Below are 17,255 nucleotides of genomic sequence, written 5' to 3'. Positions count from 1 at the left end.
ACCACACAAATTACATATGTTGATGTAATTTTTTAGATTTATAATAGTTAAGAAAACTATTTGTAACGTAACCTTGAAAGGGATTGTAGAATTAAAAAAAAAAATTTATTAAATAAAAAAAAAACTACCTAAAGTTATAAAATCAAATATTTTCACATTTAATTGCAACCCATTTACAAGATTTCTTATTTGATAAATCAATGATTTCATTGGTATTCATCGATTCTCTTTTTCCCAAAGTGTGAATAACACCTTTGCCTTCAATTCTTTTTCCATTCGACTTATCTTCATTTTTAACTTTTTCAACTTTGATTTCAATATCATTAATATCAGATTTTTTGCCTTGTTTTTGAAATTCGATATTAGAGGGTTCCTGCTTGAACGATGAATTAGGAACTAATGGATTACTTAAAGAATTAACAACGTTAACCGAATTTTCGGTATATAATAAATTTATGTCAAATATTTTATCTTGAGGAGTTTGTACATCAGAATCCCGATGTTCAGTACATTTTTCCACTTTAACAGAACGAAGTTGATCTGACGGAGATGAATTGTGATTATATTCTAAATGAGAATTTTTTTTGTTCGCATTTTCAGGATACCAATTTAACTTTTGATATGAAAATAAAGATTCCGGAATTATCTCGCTTAGTTTCAACCAGTAAGTAGGTCGATAGTGAAGATGTAGGGCGGCTAAAGCTTGACCATCCGGCTTCCAGCCAATATAAGGTTCCGTATGAGTTTGACCCATTAATGAACCAGTTTTTTCAACAAAGGCAGTCGTTATATTGATTCCATGTATTGGCCCTTTATTCTCATTTAAGGGAATTTGTTGAAGAGTATAATTGGGTATTTCAGGGGATTTGAGCCCTCTTACAGCCTTGTAAAAGTAAACAGAAACACAACCCATTCCGCCAAATTTAGAATGACTTTCAGATAAATTATTCGCTGAATTTCTCATGTCATTTCCATCGATCCATAAAGTGGGATTAAACTTTAAAAAATAACTCTTCTTGTTATCTTTATCCGTAAAGGTATCGATTCTCTCAACGGAATTAGAATCTAATAAATGTAGGATGAAGTCACTCATTCCGTCGATAAAAACGACAGCCAATATTGGATTTTTTCGTGTGGCAACACATGACCAAATCCTGATTGAAAATTGCAATCCAGATTTGGGTACTGATACAAACCAATTATGAGTACTATGTAGATAAAATATACAAAAAGAGATGAGTTTAAATAAATATATATTCATTATTGCATTCAAAGTGAAATATAACTACGTACCTGTAAGTTTTTTTGCCCGTATCATGACGAACATATGAAGGAGTTGTCGAAACATACTATTTAAAGAGAAGTAAAAATATATTAATATTTGAGATATATTAATACAGTAAACAGTAATAAATAAATAATAAAATAATTAATAAAAACCTCTCTACAATCTTTTACAGGGTCACTAAATTCTGAAAGTTGAGTATTATCGACAAGAATATCAAGACCATATTTAAGAAAAAACATGTTAATAGGAAAAGTTGAGGTTAACGGGAAAAGTTGAGGTTTATAACAGGAAAAGTTGAGGTTAAGTTGAGGTTAACAGGAATAAGTTGAGTGAATAGGAAAGTTAGTGAATAGGAAAAGTTAAAGTGAAAACAAGTAACTTTGAGACTTTTTATAACTTTTTATAGCTTTTTATAATGATGATGCAATTTGAATCATTGGAATGGAATCATAATTATATTTGAAATTCGAACGCGTAAATGTTTTGTCACATCTCATCTTATTTATTTCGTCACCTGATTCTCCGGTGATCATCAATAAAATAATTTTTTTCAAGAACATGAGTCATAGACGTAACTGAGTAATATTTATTCAAGATAGTTATCTTAATGTAATTTTTACTCATTTGATCGTAAGTTCGATTTGACCTGTTTGCTAATTCATCTGGTCCAAAAATCCATAATAATTTATTTACTATTGTTAAATAAGAAATAATAAAAAATCAATAAAATTTATTTTATTTTCATGTTAAAAAAAAGAGAAACATAAAGCATCGCTTTGCAAAAAAATATATACTAATAATTAACTAACAATTTACTTCAATCATGACGTTCCTATTTTAACAATATTTTACATTCCGCTTGAGACTTTAATACAGTCTACTTTACTGTGTCTTTTCAGATCATCTTCTTGACAATTTTTACTACAATAATACACTGATTTACACTTTGAACATATTTTTGTAGTATACTTTCTACATCGCTTGCATACATTTACTTCATCATATTCTTTATATTCGGTTTCACTATCCCACATATTATGACATACATTTTTCTGCGTCACCTTGGATAAGGTTATCATCTCTGCGGATGAAAGAATTACTCTTGAACCTATATTAAATTCTAAAATCCAGTCTTTATGATTATCATAGAATGGAATTGGAAGATGAAACGATATCATTATTGTAGGTGCCTTTATAGAACTTATGGAAACACTATCGAAGTAATAATAATTTGGCTCTCGATTTTTTGAAGTATAATTGTTGCGTTTATTTTTTTTTGTTGTGAAATTGCTGGTATGAGTGATAGGTTTGATAGGTTTAATTAATCGTAGCCATATCATCTCTGTTTTTGGACATACTGTTTTCCTATGTTTACCGAAATACCAACCAAGAGTGTGCATTTTTTCCTTAACTATCTTATTAGTTTCCCATTTCAAAGAGTATCTCGCAATAGGTACTTTTAAATCATTAAGTTCCTTAAGTTTCGAAACAAAGGGCAAACAAAAATGCAATGTCATAAAAGTCTTCAACTCAACAAGGTGCATTGCAAAATTTGGAATATACTTATTAAATCCCTTAGATGTAAAAAGGGATTGTAATAATTGTGCCATTATTTCTTCAGAAAATCGAATATTCATTATTTGAAACAAACGTACAATTATATTAATACTGAGTCCATAAATACGTTTGTTATGAGCAGTACAACAAGCACTTGCAACTGATATCACACCATTAATTAATGTATCAAGCTTTTCTTCTTTATCTTTGGCTATATCAAATTTCCATGTAACATATACAGCATAATCTTTAGAGTAAGCATTTACAAACGTAATGCCTGTTAATTTTGAAAGAATATTTAGACTTAAACCAAGTTGTTGTTCAACAAATTTTTTCATAGAATTATCAGACGGATTATGCACCTTTATTAGTTGCAGAGTCAATTGAGAATTATCCTTTAATTTAGGTGCAGCTGCAAAGATTATATTCAGGAGTGATACATGATCAGCTAAATTTGAGCAGTCAATAGCGTTGAATCTCACAGATGGAGGTAATCGACAGAGTAGTGTGTCGATGATATCTCCCAAAACTGGCTTTACTTGAATCTGAACTGAAGAAGTTTTATGTAATGATGCACGTAAGGATGCAAGCTTTGGTAGTAAAGTCAATAATAAATAATCGTAAAGTGTTAACGGTTGGTCATCATCATCATCATCTGAATCCTCACTATTTTCAGTATTGACTTGAAATGTACGAAATATACAAGAAGTTGGGGAGACATTATATTCCATTGCTGGAACGGTTAACATTGTGACATTAGGCTTATCAAGTGTATTAGAATATACATTAATGTAAGATCGAGCTTGATTACTAATTGGTAGCTGACAACAAGCATATTCTTTAATATCTTCATCCACGTAATAGCGTTCTTTAAGGTTTCTTAATATTTCAATTTCTGGTGAAAATTTTCTATCCATTGTATAACTGAATAAATGATTGGCGTCCCAATTCAGAGCAAAAGCTGAGAGTGAATTATTTTTCCAATATTGTAACGTTTGTAATATAAAAAATTCTGTATTTGATGAATGTTTAAATGAAATCCAAGAGGGAAGTTTCTTATTGGAACTATCGTTATTGCATTTATTAGTTTTTATATTTATTTTATTTTCAAGAGATTCAATTAGACTATGTATACAACTATTCAAATTATTATAGGTATCATCGCTAATAACTTTTTCAGCCCATACTGACAATATTTCCATTACACCGATAACAAAATTTTTATTCCATTGACCATATATACCCTTTTCGTTTAATGAGGATGGTGGCTTTGGGTCTGGTAATCTATTGATCATTTCAAGAAGTACTAAATTACGAGAAAGCACTATCGGATTGAAATTATTGATTGTAAAAAGTAGATTGATGTTGTAGTAGTTAGTATGGCTTTCTAATGACATTGTAAGGTCATATACTGTTTCAACGATATTAGATAAATCATTAATGCCACCTAAAAATATTGATATTTTTTTGTCAAAAATAGTTGTTCCGGTTGTTGAAGTCACTTTTGTGGTGAAATTTTTTAATAGATTGAAACCATATGTATTACTAATAGCATAGAGAAGTGACTCTTCATAAAATAAATGAATTCCTGGTCGATTAGAAGAGATGTTAAAATTAATAAAATTTTGATCATTTGATTCATCAAGATAATCAACTCCAATTTCATTATCGATCATTTCAACTAGAGCTAGGCAGGTAATGTTTCCCCTCTTGTTAGAATGAATACTGTTATTTTTTATAACCACTTTTCCATGATAGTTTACGCCAACTTCAATACCATATGTTCTATTATTGTGAATATTATTATTTAAAATATCAGCATCTGTACCTCCTTTGATAATACATCCGGAAGTAATACAATCTGCTATTTCATTGTTTTCCATTCGCACATTAGCTCCAAAGTCTACGCTAACACCAAAAGAACCATTCTTCAAAATTCGATTATTTTGTAACACAGCAAGTGTTTGTGAAGGTTTTGTGTAAGAATCTCTAGGGGGAGGTGGCTTAATAGATGCACCGAAGGAATCATGAATATAGTCGTGAAGAAATTTATTAAATTCTTTTGATGATGCTGGTTCACGGTATCCATGGACCAAAATTCCTTCTGAAAGGTTGTTGTAGATATCATTATTAATAAGAATGATTTCTTTAGCGTTTAACCATGCCGTAACACCTCTACTGCTGTGATGAATTTCATTATTCTCAACATATAAACTCGATCCATGTCGCACTTCAAGTGCACTCAATCCTATATTATAAATGTTACAATTTGTGATCTTGGCCTTGCTATCATTAGCTATTAAAATACCACCATTGTCTCCTGTCGAATTGGCAACAACACATTTGTCCATAGAAAGTGTTGCTTTGCTACAAATGCAAATGGGAGGTGCTGTACCAGAACATTTAGTAAACCAACAATTATTACAAAAACTTGGGATGCTATCATTTGTAAAGAGTGTCCTTCAGTACATTCAATATTAATATTATATAGTATAAGTTTACTATTAACACCAAAAATTGTAGGTTTTTTATAGTTTTTGATCGTCACATTACCGATTCCTATGATCACAACGCTTTTTTCACAAATAGGAAAAGTAGCTGTATATGTACCAGGTCTAAGAATCAAAACTTTGTCTTCGCGTAACCAATGGAGTGATAATTCATTAACGTCTTCATCGCTACACCAGATCTTTTGCGGAGGCGGAAAAGGCAGCTTTTTACATTGTTGGATAAAGAATTTGGCATCCTGATCAGTCTTTATCAATACCGTAGCAATTAAAATATTAGCATACGCACATATTGGATTGCCAATTGCAGCATATATCTTTGCAATCATAATGTAAGCTTTACTATTATATATGGCATCTAAACTAATAGACGTGTTGAGGTAATCCAAAGCTTTAAGTTGATTTTCTTTTGTTGTATTACTATCACTATTTTCAATAATAGCTTTTGCGAGGTGGAAATAAATTATTGACAATTCTTTCCGTCCTTTGCATGAAAGTTGCGAGAATGATTGTCCTGAAAGAAACGCTTTAGGATGTCTGTCCCAGAAATTTTTCAATTCCTGCATGTGGATTTCAAACTTAGACATATCAAAGAATTCTTTTATTTCTATGCGAAGAGTACAGGCCAATATATAGTGAACGTTCCAAAAAAGTTTATTTCTTTTCAGTTAAATTATTTATAAAAGTCAAGCAATTTGATACATGATTACAATTTGCGGTGTATTTATTAAAAAAAAACCGAGCACCAAAAGGTATACATTAATTTAATGTATATTAATAAAGGGTAATCCACTTTAAAAAAAAAACTACATTACTGTGGAATTTTCTGATCTTTATTTATATATTAAAGTTAGCGTTTTCAAAAAATAAAATATTATGCATGCACTATACTAACCATATATAACATACAGTACATAAAGACCAAATATCATTGTATTATTATGCTTCAATAATACCATAACAAAATAACAATTACTTGCAATGCATAATTTTCACATTTATTTTATGACTTTCACAAAATCGATAATAATACAGTAACGCCAGAAAAAAGCGAATTTAACTTTAATCGCTTAGCTCAGAACCCTTTTTTTCATGGATTTCTATAAATAAATTCTGATAATGTACGGCTTATATAGTGGGCGTTCCCGTTTCAAAGAAATTTTAATTTCGAACTATTGTATATTTTTTAATTCAATAATAAATTAAGTAATTCTTCTAATACTATATAATCAATCATACATCCGTAATGTTGTATTCAGTTTAAGCATTATTATCTCATGAAAATCAAGAACGTATACACATTGCAATGCATGATCTTCATTTTTATAAACTGTTTTTTGTGATTTCTTAATCTCAACCTATCTTTCAATAAACCAATAATAACCTCTAACACCCGTTTTACATTTTTGTATAACTCTGAATTTTGGAAAACCTGATATTGATTGAATTATTACTTGTACATAAAATTTTCTTGAACTGTATAAAAAATACTACTCTGTCGCCTGTTGTAACCATAAAGGTATTCACAATCCCCAAAAGCAACACCCTTCTTGTTAATTTATAGGGCACTTACACATTGGATACATTTTGAATGAAACCTATATTAATCGAGTATTGAATAAGTTCTTCATGTGACTTTATTACATAATCAACATTCCATCACTCCCAACTTCAAGTTGGAGAAGCAAATTAATTTCTTTACTAGTTATTCTCCTGACAATATGAGGTGCAGCATGAAGAATTGATGAAATGTACTCGTTACGCATTGCCTCGTTGCCATCAAAAACTAAAGTTCCCATGTTGCGCAATTCTACATCACCATTAGCAAAGAAGACGGTGTAAATTGAATGTCGGAAGGACTGTTACTATCAATCCTAAATCTCTTTAAGACACTGCGTAAATCCGTTAAAGTCTTAATACGAAGAATACGGTCTTTTCCTTTTTTTCACACATTCTTTAGTAAACTTTGCGGGAACCTTCGCTGGTCCTCCTTTCAATCCAAACATTTCTTCTGTCGTTTCGAGAAAAGTGCAACCGGTTACTTCTTGCTCACAAATAAAGGTGCCCTTCTTTAACTTGGATATTTTTTTAAAAAACAAATTCAATAAGACTAAGTATCGTATTTATTTATGTCTTTTCTCGTTGTCCGTAGATTAGTGTTACCGTAGCGTCAAGTGATTTGACTGTCGGTATGATTGGCCCACAAATTTAGGTCTCAAAAATTAGAGTTAGGTTGTTAAGTTATAGATTAGCGCATATAATAATAATTTCAAATTGTACTAACGAATAAATCCGAAATAACATAATAAAAAAAATGTTTGAATGTTTGGAGTGTAATCAAGAAAAACCGATTATAATTGATGTCGAACAAGTCGGTAATGCAAATCTTCAAATGACGGAATTTAATTCCTGTGAATTTCGTATTTTATTATACAATATATTTATCATTCAACTGAATTCTTTATTTCAGACTTATTTTCGATACATAATTAATAATAATATTGCAGCATTTGTTACGGATCCAAGCATTTATGTCTCCCAAAATCTCCAATATTGATTAGGCACAAAAAAGATATTTTATATGTTGATTAGTCAGATTAATACAAGAATTTTATTTTTTCTTTTTATATATAAATATTCATAGGAGGACTTCTAGCAGCTAAATATGATTACAATTTACAGCACCTTTATTAAAACAAAGAATAATTAGGTAACATTCATTCTTTAAACTTTAAAATAACTGTGTAAATTTGATAAGTGTTTGTCATATTATAAAGAATAAAATCTCGTAATATGTATTATTATGTACATACATAATATCATAAATATAACAATTGCTGGCGTACATATGCTACGCCAATAGTTAGTATGCTTTCTGTAGGAGAAATACAGACATTACACAGCTTGCATGATGAGCGTTCTCAAAGGAATGTTAATTCCGGTCGAAGTCTATATTTTCTTACAAAATATATATATATATATATATATATTTATTATCATTTAAATGAAATTCTTAAACTTTCAGTTTTTTCAGCCTTTTCTTCTGATACATATTGTTACATTGTCGATACTGAATTCAAGCATGTCTGCCGAAATCTAATATTAAAATTTTAACCAGTCAAACTTTATTGCGAGAATTATTTATATAAGGATTTTTCTAAGCAATTAAAATATGTTTACAAATTACATTACAAATTACAATACTTTTAAAAAAAAAAACAAGTAGCTATTAAACCATATATAGTACTATCAAAATTCGGTGATCTTTATTTTTAAACTGACAAAAAATTTCATAATATTCATATTATTATGCATGCACACAACACAGTACATAATGTAATTAGGACTAAAATATTTACGATTTTCATTAGAAATTTTATGCATAATACCATAAAAATATAACAATTACTGGCATATGCATAATCGCTTTTATAAAAGGGAGAATGATATCTGCTTAGAACTCTTTCATGGATTTCCACACCAAAAGCCTCCATATTATTTCAGGAAATAGATAAAGAAGAAATACAGATTATACGGTGGGCGTTCCTATTTCAAAAGAATTTTAATTCTGGACTACATTATATATTTTTTAATTTAATAATGAATTAATCATACAGTTTAAGCATAATCACGAAGATTATCTCATGAAAATTAAGACGATAAACCAACATTTGCTGCATGACGTATTGCAATGCATGATCTTCGTTTTCGGTTTTATGTATAAATAAAAGATATAATTTTCAATTTTTACTAACGAATGAACCCGAAAAACCTTAATAACGTTCACTAACCAATACAATGAGTCAATTTGATTTATATGAAAAATGTTCGAAGTGTAATCAAGCAAACACCGATTTTAATTGGTGTCGAATATGTAATGCAAAACATTTTAAACAAAATTTTAAAAATTGGACAAGCGATAATAAAGATATTGATAAATTTATTCAAAATGCTCAGTTATCCGCAAAAGCACATTATGAAGTATTAGAGTGGATGCCACATGAAAGATTTTATGATATTAAATATCTTGCAAAAGGCGGGTTTGGCGAAGTCTATAAAGCAAAATGGAAGGATGGATGGATACGTGAATGGAATGATGAAAGAAAAGATTGGGATAGAAATCGTCCAAATGAATTCATAGCTTTGAAAAGTTTATTTAATTCAAAAGATGTTAAATTTGATTTTATTAACGAGGTAGAGTATATCATTTAATGAAATTTCGTGTATTTTTTAAAACACCAATTTATACTAACTTTAATATATTATATGTATTATATATACATACATAACATATACATACACATAGATTACATGTCATAGGAAACTTGATTCAGCATATATTATTAAGTTATATGGAATAACTCAAGATCCAGAATCAAAAAATTATATGATGGTCTTGGAATATGCGGAGAATGGAAGTTTACGAAATTATTTATCTAAAAAGAATCGCAAAGAATTAAGATGGAAAAACAAGATTAATCTTCTTCATAATATTGCACTTGGACTTAGCCTAATTCATGAAAATTTTATTCATCGAGATTTACATAGTGGTAACATACTAATTCACGACGATCGCGAAGATATTACTTGTATAACTGATATGGGATTATGTAAACCTGCAAATCATACCAATACTGAAAAAAATGAAATATATGGTGTGATACACTATATAGCCCCCGAGCTTCTACGAGGAGAAAATTATACTAAAGCTTGCGATATATATAGTTTTGGAATTATTATGTATGAAGTAATTTCAGAATTACCTCCGTATCATGGTCATGATATAATCTCGAATTTTAGTTTTGGCCTTGAAGTTTGTAGAGGGGAAATAAATTTAAAATTTAATATTGCAGTACCCCAATTAATTTTGGATTTATTTAATAGATGTATAGATCTAAAACCTTCAAACCGACCAACAGCAGGAGAACTCAAATTCATTTTACATGGAATGATAGGAGAATCTGAAAATAAAGCAAATAATCGGAGTGAATTAATTAAACAAATTAGAAAAGCGGATAAAGAAAATAAAAAAAATAAAACAAATAAGACGACTATACCTTCAAGAGTACCTTCAAGTAGAAGCGGCACAAATTCAATACATCCTACATCTTCTACATATTCTACACATTCGACATATTCTTCCCGAATTTTTACAAGCATTGAATCATACAATGACAACAACCTAGAAAGTTGCCAAATTTAAGGTAATTTATAACTTATAAATTTTATTTTATTTATTTCATTTTTCAGAATTACATGTTAGATATTGGGAGAGGACGATTATCACATAATTGAAGATATACATAGACCTTTTATAATCTTCGATTTAAAAATATAATTTTATTTATTTTTTTATTAAATATTTCAGATTTTTTTTAAAAAATCAATCTTTATAAATTAGATTATTAGAATCTATTTTTATTTTTTTTACTTTATTGGGTTTATTTCAATAAACAATAAGTTAATCTTTCAACACAATAATATAATTGACACAATTCGTCCTTTTTCTCTTGTATTATTATGTTAATAAAATTACATAAAAAATTTGCCGTTATTAAATTTTGGGTTTGTTTTCGATCAATCCGGATTTATTTTGCCGGTTCTTTAGAGTTAAGGGTATTATAATGCACATGATTATCACATGATTTCGCAGTAAATATGGTATTGTAAAAAAAAAAAAATCTCGTTTTTTTCTTTTCTATATAACAAATTATGGCTACAAAAAACAAAAAAGGGCCAACTCAGGTTTGCAGTAACATTCTATTGCGTTATTCACCATTCATAGTTTAGTAACTAATTTTTTATTTATAATGTGTAGGCCGAATTAATGGTTAAAGCTTGTAGTGAAATAGTTAATGAATTAATAATAGCGCAAGAGAATTCAAAAGACGTTAACTTAAATGGATTGAAGACTAAATATTCTCGTTTGAATAAATTGAATAATCAACCAAAATTAGTTGATATTATAGCAGCTATACCCGAACAATATAAACAGGCATTATTGCCTAAGCTTAAAGCGAAACCCGTTAGAACAGCTTCAGGGATTGCGATAGTAGCAGTTATGTGTAAACCACATAGATGCCCACATATTGCAGTAACAGGAAATGTTTGTGTATATTGTCCGGGAGGACCAGATTCTGATTTCGAATATTCTACACAATCATATACGGGATATGAACCAACTAGTATGAGAGCTATAAGGGCAAGATATGATCCGTTGGAACAAGCAAGAGGAAGAGTTGATCAATTAAAAAGTCTCGGGCATAATGTGGATAAAGTTGAATATATTGTAATGGGAGGTACATTTATGTCATTACCTGAAGACTATAGAAATTGGTTTATTGCTAATCTACATAATGCATTATCGGGACATACAACAAATGATGTTGATGAGTCTGTAAGATATTCTGAGCAAAGCATGACAAAATGTATTGGGATCACGATTGAGACACGTCCTGATTATTGTCTTAAACCTCATTTAAGTCAAATGTTGAGATATGGATGTACTAGATTGGAAATTGGAGTTCAAAGTGTATACGAGGATGTTGCGAGAGACACAAATAGAGGTCACACTGTTAAAGCTGTTATAGAGACATTTCAATTAGCAAAAGATTGTGGATATAAGGTAGTTTCTCACATGATGCCTGATTTACCAAATGTTGGAATGGAACGTGATTTGGAGCAATTTAAAGAATATTTTGAAAATCCAGCATTTCGTACAGATGGATTGAAAATTTACCCTACTTTGGTAATTCGTGGAACTGGTTTATACGAATTATGGAGAACGGGAAGATACAAAAATTATACTCCAAACGCATTAGTTGATTTAGTGGCGAGAATATTGGCTTTGGTACCTCCATGGACAAGAGTATATCGTGTTCAAAGAGACATTCCAATGCCATTAGTAACTTCCGGCGTTGAACATGGAAATTTACGTGAATTAGCATTAAATAGAATGAAAGATTTAGGTATTGAATGTAGGGATGTTAGAACGAGAGAAGTTGGTATTGTTGATATTCATAATAAAGTTAGACCTGATGAGGTTGAGTTAATAAGAAGAGATTATGTAGCAAATGGTGGATGGGAAACGTTTTTATCATATGAAGATCCGAAACAAGATATTTTAATAGGTCTTTTAAGATTAAGAAAATGTTCTTCGACCACCTTTCGTCCCGAATTAACTTCTTGTCCTACTTCTATTGTTAGAGAATTACATGTTTATGGTAGTGTTGTACCTATGCATAATAGAGATCCTACTAAATTTCAACATCAAGGGTATGGTACTTTATTAATGGAGGAAGCTGAAAGAATTGCTAAGTTTGAACACGGTAGTTCTAAATTAGCTGTTATTAGTGGTATTGGCGTAAGAAAATATTATCAAAAATTAGGTTATACTTTAGATGGTCCTTATATGTCAAAAATTTTAATTTAAATTAAAAATTCTCTACTTTAATCAAAATAAAATATAATTAATTAATTGCAGATTATTTGTTAATTTGTATATATATATATATCTCGTTTAATCGATTATTTGGTTTTGCAGGTCTATAGGATGCACTATGATTTTTCGTTAAATTTCAAATATTTCTTCTTAAAAGTCAATTCTAGTATCAAATCCTAAAATTATATTATTAATTAAGAACACGTATCGAGCATTATAAAAACGCTTATACTTCACTATTATGATTAATTCATCTTTGACATATTTAAGCGTGTAAAGTGTGATCACTTGCCACATTCCTACGTAGTCCTTCCTGCCCAGTTGTTATATCAGTTATCCCCCAATTCCGTTAATTTTATTATGAACATGAGATTGCTTTTATTGATCTCATTAATTTTGATATAATATATCCGATCCAATTGCAGCTTTTCAAGCAAAATTGTGAATAAAGAAAAACAAAACAAACACCGAATAGACCTTAAATAAAATATATACAATTAGAATATGAAAGAATTTTTTTTTAAAAAAAACATTTGTTAGGAAAAAAGAAAAAGAAAAAAAATTTGCAAGAAATAGAACCTAAATTATTTATATATTAGAAAATTTTATTTTCTCTCAAACTTTGAAAAACAAATATTTGATCCACCTTATTCATTATCTTACATCATAATTTATTTCTTTTACGAAAAGAACATTTAATGGAACGACTTAGCGTTAGCGGAAAGTTACGTATACTCATGTAGATACTTGTGTGGCGCTTTCACTTGTCAATTGTACAGTATATTGCTAAATCGAAATTACGATGTAATAATTCGATTGATAATTTTATTCGATAGTCATAAAAATAAATAATTGAATAAATAAATAAAATTAATAATACATAAAATATTCTTTAGATGATTAAAATACACTTTTCGCGAAGAAAATTAAATTATCCTCTAATTTCTATTTCATCAGGGTCAGAAGATTGAATAATTTCCGTATCATCCTTAAATTTATTACCAGCATATTTCTTAGTATCAACAACTTCAGGCTTCTTGGGAAACACAAACTCTTCTCCCCTAATTTTAGTAAATACCCACATACTAATCAATCTTACACCAAAAGAAAGGAAAGTAAAGAAAATTGAAGATAAAGGTGCAACAATAAATGCTCCCAATACACTATAATCAGTAATATAAAGCCCTAAAGGTAGACCAATTAATTCAATTCCGTCTTTAGCATTATGATAGAAAATTGAACCAAAGATGAAGACACCGAATAAACCTCCTATGCCTCCCAATAATACGTCGATCCAGTTGAGAAAGTATAGCGAATCTATTAAACCTAATAATATTGGAGGCATTGTGGATGCTGCCAATAGATCTGCAATAAGAAAAACTCTCAACACGTCTAAATCTTTCAATCCCCAATAAACTACCAAAATACGGATTGAGTTAATAAAAATTAATAATATCACTTAAAAAAAAGGGTTTCTTCTTACCAGCTGGAACATTAGCAATAAGTGATAAAAAACGAGTAACATTCAATGGAAGACGATTGTTAAATATGTCATTTGAAAAGTTAGCTGTTGTCGCACTAATTAATGTATCATAAGCAGCACAACTCATACTAACGGCTAACACTACAGTAATTCCGCTAACCCAATCTGGTAATACTTTAAATAAAGTGAAAAATGCTAAATATGATTCTAAATTTTCCTCTCCTGGCCATAATCCAGCCCATACAGCTATCATTCCGGTGAGACCGAGAAATACAAGAACAGGAAATAACATAATTGAACCATAAACTGCGGAAAGACGCAATTCACGATCATTCTTTGATGAAAATGCGCGTTGCCAGAAACCCTTAACAAAAGCAGAAAAGAGCCGAGGTTAAGAAGAGAGAGATTAATAAAAATGTATGTAATATTCATTAGATACCTCGTGGAAAAGTGTCGCGAATGAGACTGCAACGGGCATGATGTAAAGTAGTTGCCATCCTAAAGAATTTGATTTCAAGAGGTCGGAATTATCAATAACTGATTTCTCAATTCTTATTGAAGTTGCCAATCCAATTATAGACAACACAACAAGTAAAATAATAGCCCATCCTTGAATATTATCCGTAATCAAGGATGCACGTAAACCTCCATATCCTATTTAAAATAATAAAATTTTTAATTTCGAATGAAGTAAAAGAAAAGAACTTTTTTTTTGAATCTTGATAAGTACCAGTGTAAAGAGTTGTAACTATTGCGATGCAAATAACTGGAGCAAGTTTATCTACACCCGTCAATGTCACCAAAATATTGCCAACAGCTGATAACTCGCTTATCATAAAGCAAAACATATAAGCAATTGACATTAAAGAAACATAAATTTGATTAAAGCGTCCAAATCTTTCCAGAACAAATTGGGTCAAAGTAAATCCTTCGGGACATTTTTTCCTAATCAAAGGTCCAAGCCATGCAAATACAAATAAAGGTATAATACTTCCAAAAGCATACATAATTACGCCTAATAATCCTGCTATGGTACCAACTTCGGGAAAAGAATATAATATAGATGAACCGATACCTAAAAAGAAAAGAATAAAATAATGAAACCCGAACGTAAATGAAAAGAGTATTTGAAGTGGCAGCTTCCCTACGCAGGTATTACCCTGATCAGGTAGTTAACGGTGCTTTCTCAGCCCAACCTTTCAGTTTTTATTTTAAAAACACATGAAAGGTTGAGCACCCGTAGTACCAATCCAAATTTTATTAATTTTTATCAGAGAATCGAAAGATATTATATAAATATTCAAGAGTAATTACTGGATCATGAATGCAAAAAAAAGAAAATTTATATACACATTATTTGCAGCAACGAAAGGCGAATAATTTACATGAATAATAAGAATCCCTCGAATTATTACATAACATCAAACGAGTCTCAATAATTGGCACTTTCATTGATGGAGCACCTTACCTGTACAGCGTATAAATACACTGTTATACAAACCCGCCGCCTCAAAAATTTTCTCAAACGGATCTTTTTCTTCATATAATTAAGTTCTTACTTGAAGCAAACCAATTAGAACCTAGAGCGACTGCATTTTGAGTACCCAATGAGGAAAGATAATCAGATTTATTTTTTGTTTTCTTATATCCTGCGTAAATTCCAATTCCTAAGAATATTGCTAATACAACATAGATTAATACATTTGACACTACTCCTGACAACATTATTTCATTAATTTTAAAAGAAAATAAAATAAAAATAAAAAAAAAGTAAAAAATAAAAAAAAAACGGAGGTACTTATAGTTTGGGGTTACGATAATCATTAGGATAGTGATAAGTGATTACTATATAATTTCTTTTTTTAGTTAAATTTATCTAGAGAAAACAACCTTAGTAATTAAGATAATCATTTATTTAATAAATGTGATACAATAATTCCTGTTTAATTTCTTTTTTGGTTAGATTTATCAAATTTTCTAACAACTGGTAAAATAAATACGTGTTAATATATTATGAAGGCAAATAATGAAAAATTACAGACTGCACCAGACACTCCAGACACTTACGTGGCAATTTTACGATGATATGGATATGTTTTTTAGGAGGCGAAGTGGACCAGTAGTCTTTTATATCATTTAATGCCGATAGCTTATCATTATCATTGAGTTTGAGATTGAACTCACAATTAAATAATTAATCTTGCGAGTAGTGTTAAAAGATTATAAATCAAAGTAACGATTACGTCAAATATGGCGCTCTTATTAATATAAAGAAATGGCAAAGATATTCATTAGGCACTAATAAAGGTGATACTGACTTAATTATTTAAATTCTTTTTTGGTTAGATTAAACCTGAAAATACAAGATAAGAAAGAAACCTAAATCAGACTAATTATATCACAAAATATATAAAGAGAAAGCTCCCTATTAACGTAAGGAAATGGCGAAGATATACATTATTGTTTAACTGTGATACGAACCTTAAATGGTAAAATAGATTATCAAGTTCAACAATTAAATTATTTGTACAGTATTACCAAAAAAAAAATTGTAAAAAAAAAAAAGAGTAGATCTGGACAATTATTATAATTATTGATAAATTTTATATGTTGGATAGTTTACTATTACCTAAATGCTATTAATGCTATTATATTTAATTTTTGTGATTTGCATTTTACGATTAACTTTATCCTCTTTATACTACAAATTCTTTTTGTAAAATTTGATAATCATGTACGTAAAGTATTACAAATCAATACCTTCAAAATTTGTTATGTTGCTATTAACGTTCAAATAATACGATAATCTTTATTTATAAATATAAGGTTTATTTATTCTTATTGTGTGAATGCGATAACCAGCGATCTCAGGTAGTTTAACGGGATTGCTAGGCAGGCTACTCCTCTTGCTCGAAGAAATGCCTACGGAAAAAAGTCAGTGGAATTCCTTATATCGCGCTTTTACTACGCATATACGAT

At 29.6% G+C, this 17,255-nt stretch overlaps 5 protein-coding genes across 5 annotated transcripts; 2 read left to right on the top strand and 3 right to left on the bottom strand.

Moving 5' to 3' along the window:
* Nucleotides 1-111: 111 nt before the first annotated feature.
* OCT59_022285 (uncharacterized protein) lies at nucleotides 112-1,527 on the bottom strand (the record flags this gene model as incomplete). The annotated part of the gene is made up of 3 exons (XM_025319857.2): nucleotides 112-1,208; nucleotides 1,294-1,349; nucleotides 1,441-1,527. The coding sequence occupies 3 exons, from the start codon at nucleotides 1,525-1,527 to the stop codon at nucleotides 143-145; spliced, it is 1,209 nt and encodes a 402-aa protein (XP_025172785.1). The 3' UTR covers nucleotides 112-142.
* A 609-nt stretch (nucleotides 1,528-2,136) lies between these two features.
* Nucleotides 2,137-5,939, bottom strand: OCT59_022284 (uncharacterized protein; the record flags this gene model as incomplete). The annotated part of the gene is made up of 2 exons (XM_025319856.2): nucleotides 2,137-5,234; nucleotides 5,399-5,939. The coding sequence occupies 2 exons, from the start codon at nucleotides 5,937-5,939 to the stop codon at nucleotides 2,137-2,139; spliced, it is 3,639 nt and encodes a 1,212-aa protein (XP_025172784.2).
* Nucleotides 5,940-10,043: 4,104 nt separating this feature from the next.
* Nucleotides 10,044-10,843, top strand: OCT59_022283 (uncharacterized protein). Its single transcript, XM_066144717.1, has one exon. It carries the CDS (start codon nucleotides 10,091-10,093, stop codon nucleotides 10,553-10,555), a length of 465 nt encoding a protein of 154 aa, XP_066006152.1. The 5' UTR covers nucleotides 10,044-10,090; the 3' UTR covers nucleotides 10,556-10,843.
* Nucleotides 10,844-11,038: 195 nt separating this feature from the next.
* Nucleotides 11,039-12,839, top strand: OCT59_022282 (Elongator subunit). Its single transcript, XM_025329853.2, has 2 exons — nucleotides 11,039-11,097; nucleotides 11,171-12,839. The coding sequence occupies exons 1-2, from the start codon at nucleotides 11,065-11,067 to the stop codon at nucleotides 12,782-12,784; spliced, it is 1,647 nt and encodes a 548-aa protein (XP_025172783.1). The 5' UTR covers nucleotides 11,039-11,064; the 3' UTR covers nucleotides 12,785-12,839.
* Nucleotides 12,840-13,578: 739 nt separating this feature from the next.
* OCT59_022281 (uncharacterized protein) lies at nucleotides 13,579-15,469 on the bottom strand. Its single transcript, XM_066144716.1, has 4 exons — nucleotides 15,007-15,469; nucleotides 14,716-14,930; nucleotides 14,277-14,640; nucleotides 13,579-14,209 (listed from the first exon to the last, which is right to left on the bottom strand). Exons 1-4 carry the CDS (start codon nucleotides 15,281-15,283, stop codon nucleotides 13,725-13,727), a joined length of 1,341 nt encoding a protein of 446 aa, XP_066006151.1. The 5' UTR covers nucleotides 15,284-15,469; the 3' UTR covers nucleotides 13,579-13,724.
* Between the last annotated feature and the right edge of the window lie 1,786 nt (nucleotides 15,470-17,255).

The sequence above is a fragment of the Rhizophagus irregularis genome, chromosome 31 (genome assembly GCF_026210795.1).
Source record: "Rhizophagus irregularis chromosome 31, complete sequence".
Taxonomy (NCBI): domain Eukaryota; kingdom Fungi; phylum Glomeromycota; class Glomeromycetes; order Glomerales; family Glomeraceae; genus Rhizophagus; species Rhizophagus irregularis.
This window is presented reverse-complemented; position numbering and strand designations above follow the sequence as displayed.

Excerpts from the sequence above, each read along its gene's own strand:
- OCT59_022283 (XM_066144717.1), top strand. The coding sequence starts at position 10,091 with ATGTATGAAGTAATTTCAGAATTACCTCCGTATCATGGTCATGATATA.
- OCT59_022282 (XM_025329853.2), top strand. The coding sequence starts at position 11,065 with ATGGCTACAAAAAACAAAAAAGGGCCAACTCAG. Across the intron at positions 11,098-11,170 it reads ACAAAAAAGGGCCAACTCAG|GCCGAATTAATGGTTAAAGC; the intron begins GTTTGCAGTAAC and ends TATAATGTGTAG.
- OCT59_022281 (XM_066144716.1), bottom strand. The coding sequence starts at position 15,283 with ATGTATGCTTTTGGAAGTATTATACCTTTATTTGTATTTGCATGGCTT. Across the intron at positions 14,931-15,006 it reads AGTTACAACTCTTTACACTG|GATATGGAGGTTTACGTGCA; the intron begins GTACTTATCAAG and ends TATTTTAAATAG. Across the intron at positions 14,641-14,715 it reads TCGCGACACTTTTCCACGAG|GGTTTCTGGCAACGCGCATT; the intron begins GTATCTAATGAA and ends GCTTTTGTTAAG.